The 21,836-nt window shown below is 38.1% G+C and overlaps 2 protein-coding genes across 2 annotated transcripts; both read left to right on the top strand.

Moving 5' to 3' along the window:
* Positions 1 to 315: 315 nt before the first annotated feature.
* LOC121751201 (LOB domain-containing protein 40-like) lies at positions 316 to 1,432 on the top strand. Its single transcript, XM_042145919.1, has 2 exons — positions 316 to 561; positions 645 to 1,432. The coding sequence occupies exons 1-2, from the start codon at positions 378 to 380 to the stop codon at positions 1,115 to 1,117; spliced, it is 657 nt and encodes a 218-aa protein (XP_042001853.1). The 5' UTR covers positions 316 to 377; the 3' UTR covers positions 1,118 to 1,432.
* Positions 1,433 to 16,914: 15,482 nt separating this feature from the next.
* LOC121750111 (transcription factor bHLH75-like) lies at positions 16,915 to 19,545 on the top strand. The gene is made up of 6 exons (XM_042144569.1): positions 16,915 to 17,367; positions 17,461 to 17,577; positions 17,699 to 17,764; positions 17,891 to 17,959; positions 19,079 to 19,159; positions 19,363 to 19,545. Exons 1-6 carry the CDS (start codon positions 17,038 to 17,040, stop codon positions 19,453 to 19,455), a joined length of 756 nt encoding a protein of 251 aa, XP_042000503.1. The 5' UTR covers positions 16,915 to 17,037; the 3' UTR covers positions 19,456 to 19,545.
* The last annotated feature ends 2,291 nt before the right edge of the window (positions 19,546 to 21,836 follow it).

A 21,836-nucleotide genomic window follows, 5' to 3' on the forward strand; every position in this document is an offset into this window, starting at 1 on the left:
ATAACGTCATCATCAATGTTGCAACTTATATTTAAAAGTTTAACATAGCTAGTACGTATGACAAAATCCAAACTGAAATACGAAACTACAACACGGTAAATTATTTTTTTTAGTAAAGAGTTTGCATAAAAGCACAGAGCAGCCTCTTTTGTGCAATAAATTAAGCAGCCATTTGTAGTTTTGTATTAAAATAATAGTCCTAATAAAAGTGTGCTACTTTTCGTCCGAATGCCCTTAACAATAATACAAACCTGCTTGGTCGACACGACATCATCAACCCAACCCAACCCAACCCAACCCAACCCAACCCCTGCAAATATATATATACCCTCCTCTCCGCATCTCTATAACCCTCTCTAAAAAATCCTTTTATAAGAATGAGCTGCAATGGCTGCAGAGTCCTCCGCAAAGGCTGCGTCGATAACTGCACCCTCAGACCCTGCCTCGATTGGATCGAATCACCTGAATCTCAAGCCAACGCCACTCTCTTCCTCGCCAAATTCTACGGCCGCGCCGGCCTCATCAACCTCATCAAATCCGGCCCCTCCCACCTCCGTCCAGGTATCAATATTCCATATTCTATTTTCATCATTTTCAACTAATTTCTACTACTAGTAGCCTGATTTTTGGAATTCCGTGATCAGATATTTTCAGGTCACTCTTGTACGAGGCCTGCGGCCGGATCATCAACCCGGTCCACGGCTCGGTCGGCCTGATGTGCTCCGGCGACTGGCCGCGGTGCCAGGCGGCGGTCGAGGCTGTCCTACACGGCAAGCCGCTCGCCGCCTCAGACGAGCTGCATAGCTGCGACATCCGCCACCTCTCCAAGGACGCTCGCCGCGGCCGGATCCGGAGCAGGTCGAAGCGGGCCGGGGCGGACGCGGAGAGCCGAGGCGAGACGAAGTTCACGATCACGGGATGGGACGAGGATCGGAAGGGTTTCGAAGTGAAGAGAGCGCGGAGCCACGATTCGTACTCGGTCGAAACGGTCGAGCCGGCTCTGGTGAACCGGGGTGATGTTAAACCGGAGTCAGAGGAGATCGGGCTGGAGTTGACCTTGGGAGGCCCGAATTTAGTGATGGGTGCAGTCATTGAGATTTCCGACGGTGAAAACTGATGTGGAAAGTAAATTGAAGAGGAACTTAGTAGAAAAAACCCCAGTTTTGGAGGACTAGTTTTTTTTGGGAAACACAAAGAATGTAGATTTTAGAAGAATTGTAGTAGTAAAATGCATGAATTATCTCATTGAAATGAGGTAGTTTTTCTAGCAAGAATTGGGGAGTTTTAGTGTATATTTGATTATGAAATAATTGATGTTTTGAATATAAACATGATGGCAACTTGTAATGTGATAAATTACTCTCCAATTTCATTGGCTTATTATTATATTCGAAAGGCATTGTTATCTATTGATGTTTCCGAGTGGAACAAAGTGGAGGTTGTAAGTGTTCAATTAGTAGTAGTTAGTTAATTAATTAATTAATTGAATAAAAATAAGTGCGGGGATAACGCTAAGTTGAGATTGGTTAGCTAGATAAGTACAAAAATGTCTACGCGCATTTGGTAGAAAAAAGGTGAATTTCAGTTAGCAGGTTTAGCAGTTTGTTATCGACAGATGCCATTCATGCAAGCTGCTTTTTGATTCCCTAGATTTTCATTCTTGTCAAATGTTAGTACTACATTCTAGTCCGTATATAAAAAAGGATCTTGATTAACCTTCTTATTTTCTAGAAGGGATGTTTCCTAACAAGAATTAGCCAGTGGGTTTTCCTATTTTACCATTAATGAAAAGAGAGGCGAGAAAATGTATCTAAAATGAAAATTTTACTAATTGAAGAGAGTTGACAATTTGCTATGTGATAAAATAAATCAAGCAAGAAAAACCATATTATTAGTCAATTACAAAAAAAAAGGCATATGAGCATCGCTTGTTCGTCGCATATATAATTAATGACTATAACATTGAATCTAATTTTAATTGTCATTTGACTACGATTTTAAGTATAATATTAGCCTATGAAAGGATTAAATTTTGTCGGCAGTTTGTATTTAACTTCCTTAACCAGTCAAAAATTGTTTAATGTATAAAGAATTATTAAATTCTGTGTTCGGTTAAAGGGATCATCATATAAAGAAGTTTTCTCGAAATTTTCTCATTTGATTAATCAGTCTGATGACTACACGGATGACGATTTTGCACTAGAAAGTGATCTATCTAGGGCATCTTTCATTATTAAATGTTAGATTCTAGTTTAGTAGTATAAATTTTTATTTTATTAACTAATAGACATCAAGATTCACTATGCGAGGACCCTAATTAAGATATGTCACAACCACATGTGGTCCCACTAACATTATTCAAGTAAAGATTAGCTAAATTAATGCTTAACTAATATTCTTTCGCCTGAGCAAGTCGCCACAGACCTTTGATATTATTTATAATATAATCATTAGCAAAATACAAACTAATGACAGATATTAATGCAAATTTGACCATTTGTGATTGGTTTTCAGGAATTGTGGGCCTCATCAAACTAATTAAAATTATAAGTTTAATTTATAATGACTCTTCAAGACAGTCCGAGCCATGGCTAAGTAGTACTATTTATTGAAAATGAATTTATTTATATGTTATGGATCAAGTCAATTTATGATTCGAAAAGTTATTTTATTTAATAAAACCACGCTGATCATTTATCCACTCCAATTACATAAAACTTTATTTGTCCTTGCATGGCGGATTCACACTCACGCACACATCAATAAGTAAGTGTATTGTAATCAAATAAGAAATTAGACAAATAAAAAAAAGAAGAATAAAAAAACCAAGACATCATGTTGCAATTTTAATCTAGACAGGTGGCTTTTGGATTTGATTTTAGAAGAGCGTTCACAGGTAGCCGCGAAGGGTTACTAATTAAACAATATTAAAAAACCTCTAATCACATTCTCACTCGCAAAAGTAACCACTTTAGTTTAACCTCTAATCATTGCTAATTGTTGTGGCGTAGAGTAATTAAAATTAGAGTTCACAGATTTGGATAGTTCTAGTCAAATTAGGATTTCGCTTATTAGAATTTTCCCTGTTTAATTATAAATAGTCAATGTCATTATAATAGTAGAGAATTTCATATTCTTATAAGAGATTATTTAGTGAAATTTTTATGCTTAAGATACATTCTTGTAGTGAGTGACTAGAGACGACACGTTAATTTCCTTATTGTGTTTCCTGGTTGAGTGTGCTATTTTTCAACTAATATCAAGAGTTCTAGGTTCGTAGGGAGCAATCACAACAATTGGCTATAGAAAACATTCAATTGACAAGTTTGAAGGATAGGGATTTAGCTTCTGAAATATGCATATCGAGGATTACCAATACGTGACTACGATGAATATGTTTACCAATCTTTAGGAGCTACCATACGAAAAGGCGATGAGTGCAATATACTTATTGATGTAAAAAAAACGTGACAAATCACACGAATGAAGCCAAGTCAGTGACTATGGAACAGATGTACGAAGCCATCAATATCGAACGTCAATCTACTTAGGCAATTTTCAACCTAAAGATCTTTGAGGGTACATGATGGAGTACGTACTAAACAAGCCCAACAGCAGTAAAGCCCAAGAAAGAGTATCAGTTCGGCATGACTAAAGAGTTCAGTTCGGCACAACCAAAGAGTTCGGCCTCAGCCTACAGCTCGGTAAAAGCCAACCAATCAAACTCTGCTCTCAGGTCGGCATCAAGCTCTACTCTCAGATCGGCAAAAGCTGCTCGGCAATAATTCAGCAGTTCGGTCTCAGTATTCGACCGAACTGGGAGATAGTGGACTCATGCAGAACCTCCACGACCTCCACTACACCCACGATCTATTTAGTGGTGTCAAGCAGTCATTAACTCATGCAGGATAGTGGACCCATGCAAGATCGCCACGATCTCCACGACATCCACTACCTAGTAAATAGCTGCATGCCACGATCTTGGTCCTTTGTATAAATAGAACCTAGATCAGATAGATAGGGTTACATTCTCTCGATCCCTAGAGATAAAATACAAAATAGCAAGTCTGTATTATAAGCTGTAAGAAAACAGATCAAGCAATACAACTCTGCCCTCATTTCTTCCCGTGGACGTAGATTTACCTCAGTAAATCGAACCACGTAAAAATCTCTGTGTCGTGATCTGCATCTTCCTGCATTCACTAACATCAGAAATTCGCCGCTTCATCACTGGCGCCGTCTGTGGGAAACAGAGAACCAAATTTGTGATAAAGCGAATTTTTGACCCTTTTTCCACCCCAAAAAAAAAATGCATACCAGATCACACACTACCCGTAATACCGTTCGTGATAACCGTGAGGAAGCTAGTCCAGCTCGCAGGTCTGAAAAACGGCCTCGGGAGACATCTACCTCCAGTTCTCACGAAGAAGGAACAAGCCCCTCCAGGAGTCATCGCACCGAGTCTTCCCAGCAGCCCGATTTAAATGAAGCTGTCAAGCTGTTCTTGGCCGAGAAGCAGGAGGAGTTCTTAACCTTCCTGCAGAAGAGCCAACAGCCGGAGAAGACAACGGCGGATTCTCCCTCCTCATCTAGGCATGAAAGTCACTACCGCAGTAGTGACGTGTCTTCCAGGAGAAAGAATCCTCAACCCCGACATGTTCCTGTTCCTCCTCGGTACCGGAACCACAGGAGAACTCCATCTCCTCCGTACCGAAGAGATGTCGGGTTCGCCATGTACGGAGCATTAAAGACTCCGTTCTCGGACGATATCACCCGAACTCCTTTGCCGCGGAACTACCGAACTCCGTCGATAACCTATGACGGACTCGTGGATCCTCATGATTTCTTGGGACGCTATCAATATAACATGGCGAACCAGGGTCTCAACGAGGTCCACATGTGCAAGCTGTTCCCCGAGCTGCTCATCGGGAACGCCAGAAGGTGGTTCGACAGCCTTCCTCAAGGCAGCATTAGATCCTACCGAGATCTAATGGATGCTTTCCACAGGAGGTTCTTTCAGAAAGCGGAAGCCCGAATTACTTCGGCTCAGCTGCTTTCTATACGTCAAGGTCGCGACGAAAAGATCAGCGACTTCCTGACGAGATTCCACAAGGAATGCCTACAAGTAGATGATCTCAACGATCTACTTGTCATTTCGGCATTCCAAAATGGAATCCAGCCCGGAGCTCTCTACAGAAAGCTCGTGGAATGCAGTCCGCAAACAGCTCAAGAGATGTGGGACATTGCGGACCAGTACTCCCGGGCCGATGAGGCAGACCGTCGCAAACGGTCGTTAGACAGCTCATCGTCCCGAGGAGATAGAAGGAAGCCCGGTCATAGCGATCAGGGGCATCCTCGCCGGACTCCATTTGAAAGAATTCAAAGGGCTCCGGTGCAAGACAGATTGGGACCCCGTCTCAATCCCGAGAAGCCGCCCGCTCAGTTCGTACCGCTGAACAAGTCAAGAGCGGAAATTTTCGAACTACATTCCGATATGTTCGAAAGACCAAAGCGGATGACGAAATCAGCCGCGCGGCGACCTCAGGATCAATATTGCTCTTTCCATCAAACCCACGGTCACGATACCGAGGAGTGCCGAGATTTGGCTGCAGGTATTGATGTTCTTGTGAAAACAGGAACGTTAAAAAAATACCAAAGCAAGCAGCCGAAAAAGAACAAAAGGCAGAGAGGTGCGAACTGCAATCCTCAGGATCCGAAAAGGCATGAGGATCCCGAAGACGACGACGAGCCGCAATATGATGGAGTAATCCTGACTATTGATGCTCTCCCTGCCGGGAAGACTAAGTCGTCCCTAAAAGCAGAACGCAGAGGTTCCAATCAAGAGGAGCCAACACATAAAAGGCTGAAGAAAGACGAAGTGATTACATTTTCAGATGCCGATCCCGTCCCAGCCATCTCTCCTCACCAAGACGCCATTGTCATCCAAGCCGGAGTGGCAAACAAACTGATCCACAGAGTATTTGTGGATACAGGAGCGTCAGTCAGCATTCTTTTTAAAGAATGTTTCGATAAAATGGAAGTGGATCCAGCTCGGCTCAGTCCGGCTCCACTTCCTCTGAAAAGTTTCGCCCAGGAGGACACCCGCCCTGAAGGTATTATCAGCCTTCCGATCACGGTGGGAAAAGCGCCTACAAGCTCCAATACGATGATCGAGTTCTTTGTGGTGAAAGCTCGGTCCCCGTACAACATCATCCTGGGGAGAGACTGGCTCAACACAGTTCGGGCCGTTTGCTCTACTTATCACCTCACCATCAAGATCCCCACTAAAGGTGGGATAGCGGTCATCCGAGGTGATCAAAAGAGAGCAAAAGAATGTCTGCAGGTTGCGCTTAAAAGCGCCGAGCAATCAGTTCGGCACCATCAAGCATAGCAATCACAGCAACCGGAGTCAGAGGCAAGCAAGATGACCGAAGTCACTTCAGAGCCGAACTCAATGACCGTTCAGTTATACGAAGATGATCCATCCAGAGCGGTCAAGATAGGCTTCGCAGGAACGCCTCTACTCCGGGAAAAAACCATCCAGCTCCTCAAGGAGTATAAAGACGTCTTTGCATGGTCTCCGTTGGACATGACCGGAGTGCCCCCCGAGGTAATCACTCATCGGTTAAATATTGATCCTTCGGTCCGGCCGATAAAACAGAAGCAAAGACTCTTTGCGGCAGAAAGAAGCCAAGTCATCCATGACGAAGTCCGCCAATTACTAAAAGCGGATGTACTATTCGAGGTGAAATATCCTTCCTGGGTGGCCAATCCTGTGATGATCAAGAAAAAAGAAGGAGGATGGCGGATGTGCATAGATTTTACCGATCTAAACAAGCACTGTCCTAAAGATTGCTATCCCCTTCCGAATATAGATAAAAAAGTAGAAGCTTTGATCGGCTTCGAAATTTTCTGTTTTCTTGATTTATACAAAGGATATCACCAAGTATTGATGGATGAGAGTGACGCTCCGAAAACAGCTTTCATTACCGATTTCGGCATTTTCGCTTATAAAAAGATGCCATTCGGTTTAAAGAATGCCGGAGCCACTTATCAAAGGATGGTAGACAAGCTTTTTCGGCACCTGATCGGAAAGGAGGTCGAAGTGTATGTTGACGATATCGTCGTCAAAAGCAAAAGCACTTCGGAGTACGAGCACAACCTCAAGTCCACTCTCAACGTGCTCAAGAAAGCCAACCTCAAACTTAATCCCCAAAAGTGTACCTTTTTGGTAGATTCGGGAAAGTTTCTGGGTTGTTGGGTTTCAAAGGACGGACTCAAGGCAAACCCCTCAAAAGTTCAAGTCGTTCAGAACATGGCAATGCCGAAGTCCATACATGACGTGCAAAGGCTAACCGGATGTCTAGCCGCACTGAATCGATTCCTTTCCCAAGCAGCCGAAAAGCAACTGCCGTTCTTCAAGGTGTTGAAAAAGGCACCAAAGTTCGAGTGGGGAGCCGAACAGAAAAAGGCCTTTGACGAGCTCAAAAGTTATCTAGCCGAGCTTCCTATTCTCTCTGCTCCAACCGAAGCCGAAGTAATATTCTTATACTTAGCAGCTTCAGATCAAACCATCAGCGCGGTGCTTGTACGAGAAGAAGGCCTAAAGCAGTTTCCCATCTACTTTACAAGCCGAGCATTAAGAGGTCCAGAAACAAGGTATCAACCTCTGGAAAAAATTGCTCTGGCGCTAGTAAATGCAGCAAGGAGACTGCGGCCGTACTTCTATGCTCACAAGATATGCGTCTTAACCGATCTGCCTCTTCGGCAAGTTTTGACCAAGCCAGAAGCATCAGGCAGAATCGCCAAATGGGCCATAGAGCTGGGAGAACACTCAATCGAGTACCTACCTCGAAAAGCCATCAAGGGACAAGCCTTGGCAGATTTTCTTGCAGAGGCCAAGTTCGATCAAGCAATCCCTGTCATTGCCGAACAGAAAAATTCTGCCAATGCCGAACTAGCACAGCCCTTGGAATCCGAAGAAGAGCCGCCAGACTGCTGGAGCGGATTCGTAGATGGAGCTTCAAACAAGATGGGAAGTGGAGCTGGTATTTTACTCGTCGCTCCCGACGGACACGAGGTAACCTACTCACTTCGGTTCCTATTCCCCACTACTAATAATGAGGCCGAGTACGAAGCCCTCCTGGCCGGACTCCAGTTAGCGCAAAGTCTGCTCGTCAAATCTCTCAAAGTCCATTGTGATTCACAAGTCATAGTAAATCACATGTTGGGTACAAGTGAAGCCCGTGACGAGAGAATGAAGAAGTATTTGGACAAAGCGCAAAACCTCAGCCGAAGTTTCTCCTATTTTCGGATAATCCGCGTTCCCAGAGCGGAAAATAGCCGAGCAGATACCTTAAGTAAGTTGGCCTCAGATCCGAGCTCAAAGGCGGAAGAATTAATGCATCGAAGCATTGATGAAGCCGAGGTACATTCAGTATCCAGCTCGCCGAACTGGATGACGCCGATCTTGCAGTATCTGGATCAAGGACAATTGCCCGAGGATAAGAGAGAAGCTCGGAAGATCACATGCCGAGCACTTCGGTACGAACTTCATGAAGGAGTCCTCTTTAGAAAGTCTTACCTCCAGCCGTTATTGCGGTGCGTAGGACCAGAAGAGACGGACTACATCCTCAGAGAAGTTCATGAAGGATCGTGCGGCAGCCACATCGGAGCTAGAGCTTTAGCTAAAAAAGTTCTAAGATGGGGATATTATTGGCCAACCTTGGTACAAGAAGCAGTGCAGCTCGTCAAGACATGCCCGAAGTGCCAAATCCATGCAAATATCCCGAGGATGCCGCAGACCGATCTATTCACTATGCAAAGCCCTTGGCCTTTCATGCGATGGGGCATAGACATAGTGGGACCACTTCCTCAAGCTCCTCGGCAAATGAAATTCCTAATCGTTGCCGTGGACTACTTTACGAAGTGGGTGGAAGCTGAACCATTAGCTACGATAACGAGCTCGAAGGCATTGGATTTCGTCTGGAAGAACATAGTGTGCCGATTTGGCATACCCCACATCCTCATCTCGGATAACGGGACTCAGTTCACCGACAAGACGTTCAAGAATTGGTGCCCAGAGCTGAATATTCAACAGCGGTTCACTTCGGTCTCTCATCCACAAGCAAACGGACAAACGGAGGTAACAAATCGTATCCTGGTAAAAGGGTTAAAAGCTCGGTTAGAACAAGCCAAAGGACAATGGGTAGAAAATCTCCCTCAAGTCCTATGGTCCTACCGAACTACACCCACAACCTCCAACGGTGAAACTCCGTACAGTCTTGTGTACGGCACTGAAGCCGTGATTCCGGTGGAGATCGGCGTACCCAGTCCCCGAACTCTAAATTTCTCCTCAGAAATGAATGACGACGGACTGAGAGCCGAGCTAGATCTTGCCGAAGAAAGAAGAGAATTGGCATGCATAAAAGCAGCCAAGTACAAGGAGCAAGTAGCCCGGTATTACAACCAAAGGGTGAAGAAGCTACAATTTCAAGTGGGAGATCTCGTCTTGAGAAACAACGAAGTAAGCCGAGCAGAAAAGCTGGGCAAGCTCGAACCCACATGGGAAGGTCCGTATCGGGTGTCAGAAGTCCTCGGCAAAGGGTCTTACAAATTGGCTCACATGTCAGGAGAACAGGTACCCCGAGCATGGCACATTTCCAACCTCAAAAAGTTCCATTTGTAAGAGACAGTCCGGTCAGTCAGTCTTGAGTCTTGTTCAGTCAATGTGCTTTATTTTTTTTTTTATTTTTTTTGGTCTTTATTTGTCTCTGTGCGTTTTGTCTATATGCGTTTTTGTCTGTCTCTGTGAGTGTCGTCTCTTACAAATGTTACTGAGGTATCTTGTTCTTCGAAGGCTGATCCCCTTTTTAGAACATATACAAGCCAACGATTGTGAGTCAAAGCTTCTACAGAAGATACAAGACCACAATTCAGCTTAAACAAGCAGTTCGTCTGAAACGAGCTGCAACAAGCCAACGATTGTGAGTCAAAGCTTCTACAGAAGACACAAGACCACAATTCAGCTTAAACAAGCAGTTCGTCTGAAACGAGCTGCAATAAGCCAACGATTGTGAAGTCAAAGCTTCTAAAGAGGATACAAGACCACAATTCGGCTTAAAAATCAAGCACTTCGTCTGAAACGAACTGCAACGAAAGTCCGATTCTCGCGATAAAACTTGCCTGAATTAGGACAAGGGAAAGTCCGATCCACGCGATAAAACTCGCCGAATTAGGACAAGGGAAAGTCCGATCCCCAAATTAGGACAACGGAAAGTTCGATCCGAGCGATAAACCTCGCCAAATTAGGACGCAAACCAAGTTCGGTCAAAGAAGAGTTCACTTCATCAGACCGAGGACAAACATCAACTTACCCCATACCTTTATCCAGAATGCCGAAGTGATTCACTTCGCTTTCCGGGGGGGGTAGTGATGGAGTACGTACTAAACAAGCCCAACAGCAGTAAAGCCCAAGAAAGAGTATCAGTTCGGCATGACTAAAGAGTTCAGTTCGGCACAACCAAAGAGTTCGGCCTCAGCCTACAGCTCGGTAAAAGCCAACCAATCAAACTCTGCTCTCAGGTCGGCATCAAGCTCTACTCTCAGATCGGCAAAAGCTGCTCGGCAATAATTCAGCAGTTCGGTCTCAGTATTCGACCGAACTGGGAGATAGTGGACTCATGCAGAACCTCCACGACCTCCACTACACCCACGATCTATTTAGTGGTGTCAAGCAGTCATTAACTCATGCAGGATAGTGGACCCATGCAAGATCGCCACGATCTCCACGACATCCACTACCTAGTAAATAGCTGCATGCCACGATCTTGGTCCTTTGTATAAATAGAACCTAGATCAGATAGATAGGGTTACATTCTCTCGATCCCTAGAGATAAAATACAAAATAGCAAGTCTGTATTATAAGCTGTAAGAAAACAGATCAAGCAATACAACTCTGCCCTCATTTCTTCCCGTGGACGTAGATTTACCTCAGTAAATCGAACCACGTAAAAATCTCTGTGTCGTGATCTGCATCTTCCTGCATTCACTAACATCAGAAATTCGCCGCTTCATCAGTACACAAGTGCAAATGAGTTCAAATGGATCACTAGGCAACATAGGCCAACTAAAATTGAGTTTGATACATGCCTTAATTATGCTATTTTCTATGCCATAAAGTTGGGCCAGAAAAAGTAACATTACCGCTTTATGCGTGATGACTAAGCTTAGTTTCAATGTAATGAGGGATCTAATGAATAGTGAGTAGTTTCACACATTCTAAGGCCGGCAGTGAACACAAAACAAAGGGTTAGTCTGAAGGGAAAACAAAATCGGATTAGATCAAAGTCTAGGATAAAAAAGGTACAACACTAAAGTGACATCACAAAGGCAAGTGTGAGGCATTGATGAAAAAGAAAAGAGATCAGAACGACAAGACCTTAGGCGAAACCAAATATGAGAACGTGACTCGTTTGCTAGCTAGATCATGAGTGTTGGATTATGGAGTATCGTTCTATTCGTTCCCATTAATATATACAATGAAATGTAACATCTCTGGAGATACTATGCTCATCTGCCTAACTTGTGACGAGCCCTTGAAGATCATGGAAAAATAGATTTTCCGATCACAATAGCAAAAACATTGTTGTTGAAGTGTAATGATATGAGGCACATTTTTGGAATGAAAAGGAAATTTACATTTAACATCATTGTTGTGGTGGAATGGTGAGACAAATTTTGAGATTGAAAATAAATTTACATTTAATTAATAAACTTGGCGGTGATGGATATTTAATGAATGGAGGGCAATAATAGTTTATGTAAGAAGAATGGTATAGATTATATACAATGTCTAGCTCCTTACTTCTTAGCCTCAAGTTAGTTGGTATTTCTACGAAAGCACCTTATATATTAAACATGAGAAATTATTCTAAAATATTAGCTCGTCAAGCGAGATAACACATTTAGTTTATAAACTCACATATATCGTGTTACACGGCCGATGTAGAACATCAATAGAGTTTGTAACATACTCCCTCCGATTTCATATCATTAAATGAAGTATTCCAATCGTATAAACGATTAATTAAATCATATTTCTAATCCTATTAATGACTATGAATCTATACTAAATGCATATGTATAATTAATATCTATCACGAAAAATTAATTAAAAATGGATAACATTTATATAAATTACTACTATAATACTCCCTCCGTCCCGGACTACTTGCACTTATTTCCTTTCTGGGCGTCCCAAGTTATTTGCACTCTTTCCATTTTTAGTAAAAATTATCACCTACAGCCACAATTGTTGACTTTGCTATACACTCATTCCTTAATCTCCGTGCCGAAAAGGAAATGTGCGAGTAGTCCGGGACAGAGGGAGTATATACTCACAAGTATTAACACGAAATGCTTGTCGAAGGAACAAGAAAAAAATATAACAGTGAAAGGAAAATTAAGTGAATATTCGTGTTATAATTGCAAGTTCGGTAAATATTGTGTAATTATTTCGATAGTTAATCTATGTAACAAATGTATAGGTTTATCACTTCATTTCGTAGTCTGTATCAGATCGATTTTCTATCATAAGCTATTGAAAACTACAATTTAATTAGTCAGAGAGCAGCAATGTATATGTGTGTGTGTAACCTAGTATAGATGAAAAACTAAAAACAGTTAATTAAATTATGTCCTCGGCATAAAATAGTTCTAACATATAATCTAAACAATTAAATTAGAAAAGATGCTTAATTAAGCCCCTCCACAATTTAAAATTCGAGTGATGACTGCACGGATGACGATATTTTTGCAAGTAGTATTTGTGAGAGTATATTTTAATAGATGACGTCAAGATTCTTTGGCAATTTTATATAAGATTCATTGTGCCAAGACTTGTAGCCACCTTTATACATGTGAAGCCTCACCAACATAGTATATAGTACTATTGATAGTGGAAACTGATTAATATTTTTGCACAACCAGGTTGCCACATAAATGTATTGTACTAGTATAATAAATTAAACTGTCCAATCCTTGCTCATCTGTATGGAAAATGGAGCACATAAATCCTTGAGTTTTAAATATTTAATCTCGCTTGTGGTTGCGTGGCGCTTTTGTAGTATGCAACTATGATAGTGGGTAATATAATAACTTTATTTTATGAGTTCATGACTCCTCAAAACTGCTTAGAGGTATAAAAATTTCAGCGGTAAAAGATGAAAAATGACTGGCTTGTGATTAACGCTAATCCGGAGGAAAATGATTGGCTTGTGCTCAATACTAATCCGAATAATATACAATATATTAAGGCTGTTATTTATAAATATCACCATCACATGTGACTCATAGTCTCTTACTTAATAAATACTATAAATGTATTAATTCTTACAAGTTTGAATAGTAGTACAAGTTTCTATACTTCTCCATATAATTCTCTTTCTTATTTTACTTTTTCTTCACTTTAATTATTTATTATTATTTTTTAAAAACGAATACAGAAAGATATTTCTCTATATAATTCTCTTTTTTATTTTACTTTTACTTCACTTTAATTATTTATTATTATTTTTTTAAAACGAATACAGAAAATAAAACACATTTACTAACGTAGAACGGAGAGAGAGAGTATATTTATAATTTATTTTAGTGTTAATAAAATGTGCATTATCATCCCAGTATAGTGGATAGTGGATACATAATAATTTCAGTGAACATTTGATCCGACAGTAGTTAGCTAGGCTGTGAAAAATAAAAATCGAAGTAAGTTTTGGTTGGTTTCAATAAGACTAAAGGCTCATTTTGGTCCTTAACATATTGCGATCTTTTGATTTTGGTCCAAAACATTATCTTTTGAATTATTCGGTCCCTCACAAATAAAAACGGGTCACATTTGGTCCATTTTGGATGGTGTCGTCAAAAATTTGACGGAAACCCTAAGGTGGAAACCAAATTCTCGCAATATGTTGACGTGGTAGACGCCGATGTAGGTGGAATCGACAAGATTCCCCAAATAAACAACTAGGGTTTGGTTTGTGGAGAGCAGAGAGGAGTACCTCGTGACGTCCTTCTTCATCCGCGTCAACGTTTTGACTAATGAAACCTAATTAAATACTCCCATTTCAACTTTTTTGCCAAGCTCAATAACTTACTCTGTAATAATTTCCATATGAATTAAAATAGTGAGGCCCAAACCTTTCTGGGCTTGCTCTCGATAGGTAAAATATTCTAGATCACTTATTGGGCCGTGTCATTGTGGATGGCCTTCTTGATAATTTTTGTTATTAAAACTTTTAATTCTTTAATTACGAGCGCTTCTTTATTTCCAAAAGACAGAAAATTGAAAAAAAAAGGTGGATTACGATATCTACAATTTCAGTAAAATGCGGTCATAAATTATTGATTAAATTCCTAGAGTAATAAAACATTAATTAGTTAATTAAGGCAGTACCACTACAAAGAGGAGTGTTTTAAATAATACTAATTGTCGGTATATAAAATCAAAACTATAAAATATAAAAGGAAAACGTAACATCCAAAAGATTTGAATTTACACGGAATATTTTTATTTTTTTTCTAGTTAACATTCAATCTCAATCCACTGAATCCAAAAAGATCAGTCTATGTAAAAAATGCGTTTAGCTTTATTTAAATAATAAAGATTGTACGTTGTCAAGAAACAAAATTAGAAATACAATTTGTTTGTCCTTTTTTAGTAAACTAAGAAGAATATAAAACATACGCACGAAAGAAATCCTAAATTACTTATTAGTCAACGAGAATAATCTAAATCAATATATTTAGGCATCAGATATAATCAAACCCAGCTCCTCAATGGGTTAGCATAACCTCTTTTTTCTTTTTCTTTTTTTTTGTAATTGTATTTTGATTTTTTCTCATGGACCATTTCTGTATGTCACGAATTTAAGCTCAATATAACTGGTGGAGGGAAATTTGTAATTAAGGTTTTGCATATTGTTTAGGTAAATGAAGCGTTGTTCTTATTAATGTGCTATATTTATTTTTACTAATTAACTAAAAGAATTTGCAGAATTGAAAAGGAAGATTCATTCATTCCCAAGACTTATGTTAATATCTTGAATTAAGTAAAGTAGAATATCTCTAATGGATTTTTCTTTGGTAACGGTCTCTCTCTCTCTCTGTCAAGGACAAGCACCCATGTCCCTATGGATTGTGAATTTGGCAGATTTAGAAATTAAGGAATTATGTGATATATAATTAAATGATTAGATTATGAAAAACTTGTAGACATGTTACTATCAATCTTCAATGGAAGTTTGTTATAAATGATTAGATTACGAAATATACCTTTTTATTTCCTTGGTTTATGGAAATAGTTGCCCATCCAACTCCATAAATAGGGATTTGAATGTTACATTTGATTTCTTAGTGTTGAAGATAGTCATACTATAAGTGGGAAAAGTTGAAGTTAAAGTTCCCATGCATCTAATATTAGGCATAAGAAATTTACAACCATATTCCATGCTACCTTGCTTAAGCAAGAAAGGAAATAAAAGTAGTTCATGCATGGGGATTATTAAGAAGGGTGTAAGTAAACAAGAGAGAGAGATAAAATATAAATTTAATCATTTAATGCATGGGTATGTCAATGATTAATAGGGTGGTGTAAGTTTGTTTGTACTTTCATTTTCATATTAATTTGGTAGATTATAGTATTCGATTTAATTTATATACAGTTCGGCACAACCATTGAATTTTGTGTGGGTGTATAGGTTTTTTCTAGAGGTGTAAATCATGTAAAAAGTTGGTAACTATGCTCCAAAATATAGTAAATTCAAGAATATCAATGAATAACAATAACCTTCAATAAGAAAAATAAGGCACATGCCTCGTGTTGCAATTGCAGTCATATTCTAGCCTCACAATTAAATGTTTGTAAGGAGTTCACAACTTTTAACTATTAATAGTAAAGAATTCAAACATTTCAACATTTAAATCTATCAAGATCTTTAACTATTTTGTCTTTTTTCCCAAATTAATCATTTGGAGATGTTAATGTGGAAAACAAAATATCCATAATCTAGTAGAAATTCCGGATAATGAACTAATTAGGCAATTCTATCTATAGTTCACGTTAAAAAATTCGTTACTACTACGACAGAAGGAGTTAGGCAATTGTATTATAGTGTGACGGGTTGTCTGTCGCTAACTCCATCGTACGAACAACGAGGACTTGAGGAGGGATTATTGTACGTATTTTCGTCGCCACAATATCCTCGTTAATTGGGTCGAACTAATTCGTCGCAAACTAGTTTTTCAACGGTGATATTTTGTCGCGTAAACCCTTTGTTGGTGTGTGTATCTTATATGTGTATTTGTAATACGTGGTACTACTAAATTTTATAACAACCGGTTAGTGATGGAGATTACTTGAATACTTCAGGGTTAATAACGAATCGACATACACAAATTTGTACATAAATTAATGTTATATATTTTCTTAAAAAACAATGCACTTTATTCAGTCTATATAGTGTATTGAGATACCTAATCACATACCAAGATATTCTTGATTATCATATAATGCCAATGTAGGAATAGTGTGGTCACTTGCAATTACCACTTTAACGAAATTCTTCACCATTTCCAAAAATCGAAGGTACAGTTATCAAGAATCACAACACAACTTTTGTACAGTCATACTTAATCAACCTAAGATAAAAGAATGGTCTTCCTAACTACATTAATGAATTTTATTATGGTACAACCACAAAATCATATCCACAAAAACAAATCTAATTCAGTCTTTTTTAATTTCTTTGAAGCAAAGGATAAACAACAATAGTACTAGATGGGCCAAAAGCTAGAATCTTTTATTCTAAAGCTGAAAGTTACACCTCATGAGCATCTAAAACTTATATATTTCACCTTAGTCTAAACCCTATTATGATAGTACTATATAGGAGTAGTATAAATTAAGGATTATATCAACTTCCAAATTTTTTCACGGAAGATTCAGGCAGAACCTCTTCAAAACCTTCTTTCTTACAAATGAATACATCAACCCTAGAAATCTTCAATAACATGTCATCATTTGAAGGCTTCAATGTTAGCACAAATAATGATCATGGCACCATATCTTTATCCAATCGAGAATTCTCCGGTCATCATCATCAACACCAACAAACCCAACTCCCAATTTGTTACCATGATCAAATCCTAAGATCAACCGGGCCTAACGGGCCAATGTTCAACCCGATGATGGCCCATTTCTTCTCACCGGGCCTCGGATGTGACTGCAACATGGACGTGGGGATGAATTCATCTCCTTCCATTTCTGATGTCGGGCTTCTTGCACTAGACAAGGATAACAAAGCACATGTATTTATTCTACTTCTCTCGTGTTCAATTTTTAAAAAAGATGACCCTTTTTGTTTTCTTGCATTAATTAGTACTTGCTTGATTTTATAATAGAATAATGGGAAGAAGAGAAAGAGGGTGAATGAGAGGGAAACTCAGACGCCTAAAGAAGTTGTTCATGTTATGGCAAAGAGAGGGCAAGCCACTGACAGCCACAGTTTGGCTGAAAGGGTACATTTTTACTAGTCTAAGATTGATATATTTTGATTCATTATTTTTCAAGAGTTTGATTTTGTATGAAGTTGACAAATTGGATCTTTTGCCTGCTTGTTTAATTGTTTGTTTGAACTAGTTGAGAAGAGAGAAAATAAATGAGAAATTGAGATGCCTGCAAGATCTGGTTCCGGGGTGTTATAAGGTAATTAATTAATACTCCTATCAAAATTTTCGATGTGGATATTTATTTCATTCAATTTTGAGAGTTGTATGATATTCTTTTCGTGTATGTCTAAATAATGAAATAAGTGAACATTAAAATGTGCAGACGATGGGAATGGCTGTGATGTTGGATGTGATCATCAACTATGTACGATCGTTGCAAAACCAGATTGATGTAAGATATTATTCTCATGTGTTTGTTTATATATACATATACACAGTGGCGGAGGGAGCAGGAACAATGGGGGTACGAGTGTACCCCCAAAAATTTTTTTTTAGTAGTATTAGGAAGTGAGCTGTGATTTTGATGGGGGAGAGGGATAGAGATGAGAACCGAGAGGAGGTAGAGCACGACCGGCGTCGCTCGCCGGCGACGCTATAGCCGGCCGCGAAGAGTGACGAGAGAGAGAGAGGTGGAAAGAGGCTTGAGAGAGTTAGGAAGAAGAGGCGTTCTTTTTTTTTTCAAAAATCTGATTTTTGTTTTAGTTGGTAGAACTAGGGCTCAACTCAAGAAGGGCCTCCTTTTGGGCTAGTTTTTATTTCTTAAATTGTTGGACTATTTTTTATGTGGGCCGATTTGTTTAGAAGAGAAAGGAGAAGTTTGACCTCTCATTAATTAAAGTATTGGACTCTAAGTGAGGAATGGACTTTTTTTCTATTTGTTGGATAGAAGAGTTATGGTTTGTTTGTTAATTAAGTTGTTTGGGGTGATTAAATAATTGATCTTATGATTTATTATTTTATTCCTAGTTGAACCTCTAGCTTTAACTATTTTACCCTTTTAATTAATTTCTTAAAGATAGAAACCTAATAGCTTAATGAGTTCTCTCCCAATAGATGTCTTTTACTTCTAAAGTCTCTTTAAAAATAGAGAGTCATAAGTTTTGATGGAATGAAGTTATCTTGATCAAACCTCAAACATGGGATGCACCTTATGTATGTTCTTAAGACTAATTGAATCAATATTCTCTTTCAAGAAGGGCGTGTTCGTGGAGTTTGAATCAATAGTGAATTGTTTTGAAGAAATGAAGACTCGTCAAAAAATAAATTAGATATAATGTAGTTTATTTTTGTATTTTGAAATGTATGACTCTAAAATTTGTATATTTCAAAATATATTGCTTTTAGTATTAGTTTTTATTTTTGGTATGTTATATAATGATTTATCATATGACTCGCACCCCCGAATATAAATTCCTGGATCCGCCACTGCATATACATTGATGTATAATTGAATTTCCAATACAAGAATATTTTTTCGGTTAATGTTGAATTTCCTTATATGTGTATTTAGTTTCTATCCATGAAGCTGTCTGCAGCAAGTCTATTCTACGATTTCAACTCAGTTGAAGCCGAAGCCATGGAAGCTCTACATGTGAATAATCTCCCTCTCTCTCTCTCTCTCTCTCTCTCTCTATTTTGGTGCAGACAGACACGTTAATATATCTTGATTTAATCCAAACCAATCAACTGAGACAGACGTCCTAGTTTCCTTATTTATTTCATTCAATGAAAAGTTGACTTATATAACCTCTTGTCTAAAAAGTGAAAATGAATAATTATTTATTTTGAATTTAGGGAGGCACTGCATATGAAGGTGCAGAGGCGATTGGAGAAGGATATGGAGGAGGAATGTCCCAATTCCATAATGCACCTAATTTGCCTCTTTGAATTTCAGTTTTTTATTCTCTTATTTCTGACATGATTGACAATATACTTCATATATATGTTTGATTCAAAATCAATCTACCTCTTCACTTAATATTACTATCGTGCAAGTCTTGTTACATTTTTATTTCTTTTTAATCATCAAGAAGCATTAGTATTGCTGCACTGTGTGATTGGCTCATATTGATTATGTACAGAGGTGTGGATGCAAAAGTAATCTCTGGTGAAAGCTATGTTTTTTTGTTTTTTATTCTAATACACATTTTTAGGCAATTCACATCATTAATAGGGTTTTTGCAAAGCAATGTTTAGATAACTATAAAAATACTATACAAGAAAATAATTCAAAAGTATGCTTATGTGTGTGGGAGTGAGAGAGAATGTTGATTATTCTCGAATTGTCCAAATACTAAGATTGCCTAAAGATTAATTAAATTGTTATAACACAGTAGTCGTGGGGCGCATGAATTTGACATTCAACAACTGATGTTAGTTCATTTTCATATACATGCAGTGAAAATAAATAATTTTGGGACATAATCCCCACTTCGACTAACGATGTTTTTGGTAATAAAGGATCTCTGGCCCAGCTGATAGAGTTATGGATAAGCAGCATTTTGAATAAATATCTTAATTCAGTTAATTTGGACAGTACGATTGGAAAATAATGAAATTTAATTATAAAATCATTTTCATAATAACTAGAAAAAGTCGTAGTAATCCAATAGCTTGCAAACTTGTATGTTTAGATGGATAAGAAAGAATCAATGTTTATTTAATATAGAGTTGTTCAAGAGCCCAACAGTCATGTTTATTAATGGAAGGCCCAATCATTCTTTCTGAGCCCTAAAATCACTTTTCACATAATTATTCTGGCCATTCATTTTCCTTTTCTTTCTACTGTTTCTGATCCCCCAAATTAATTATTTTTCTACTTGCACAAACTTTTTAATAATTTATTCGGAGGGAAAGTCATGTAGGAAACAACAAAAATATTGCAAAACTAGGCCAATGAAGTGGATATTTTTATTGTAATTTACTACTCACCGCATGCTAATGATTTTGGAGAAGGAATATATAATTACAGATTTTATAAACTAGTAATATATGAAAACAAAACCAACAGTTATTTAATGATTATGCCATGCCCAAGCCTGAACCATAAAGCCCAATATATTTACTATGAAGCCCACGGCCCACATATTGCCGCATTTACGAATGCATCCATACTACTTTTATATGATAAAGCAGACTTAAGACTTAACTACTTTAAAAAAACAAAAATACGTGCTTCCTCCATTCCTTCGTAGTTAGTCATTTTTTCATTTCGAAAAGTTTCATTATAGTTGAATCATTTCCATATACAGTAGTAATAATTAACACTTTTTTTCAATCTTACTTTATTCTCTATACTTTATTCACTTTCTACTATATTCTTTCTACTCTTTCTCTTTTTTACTTTTTTATCTATCTATTTAACACAATAAACATCTATTTCTTAAACTTCGTGCCGAAAAGTTACGCTTCAACTATGAGGGAAATGGGGAAATATTAATAAAAATCAAAATTGAATGTATGCTTGACATTCATCAATATTTGTTGAATATGTTTTTATTAATTATTAACTTTTTGGTGTTAAAGTACAACCATTAAAGTGGCTTTCCCATCATCAACTTTTTGGCCCCAAATATTTGAGTCATATGACGATTAATTACGGCACCTTTTACTATTCAATGAGCACAATGTGGGTGTAGAACTGTGATTCTCTTTGTTGGACAACTAAGGAAATCCATATAGAAGTGATATAAATTTCAAAAAATAAAATAAAATTACAATTAAGACACAAGCAAGATTCTTCTTGACATTTCATTTTCATTTAACCATGTCCAAAATCAATGGACCATATACTAATAGTGATCATGACATTTGAGGTTGAAATTTGATCTGCACTTGCGATGCTAATGGATTCGACTTGAAAATTGAACCCAATCACAATAATTAAGAAAATAATGAATAAATAAATTTATGGGAGGGATAGGTCTCAGTCTCACTTTTTTAATAATCTCCAAAATTAACTTCTAGTACTATTTCTATCAATTAACAATGTTAATATATAGTTACAACTAATATGTTTAAGCCGTTAAAGAAATCTAAATCAAGAGATAACTTTGAATACAAATCAATTACGACAAGAATTTAAACAGGAAGCAAGTCGGCTAGAATTTTATCAAACTTTCTTCAAACAATGATGTCGTAATCTATACCAATTTTCAACTATGACAAATCATGTGGCAGTTTTATACTTCAAGTACTAAACTTCAAGAATATGAGAATCTTTGTTTAATCCTCCGAAAATAACAAGATACCATATACCAAGCGCGATA

The sequence above is a fragment of the Salvia splendens genome, chromosome 10 (assembly GCF_004379255.2).
Source record: "Salvia splendens isolate huo1 chromosome 10, SspV2, whole genome shotgun sequence".
NCBI classification, from domain to species: domain Eukaryota; kingdom Viridiplantae; phylum Streptophyta; class Magnoliopsida; order Lamiales; family Lamiaceae; genus Salvia; species Salvia splendens.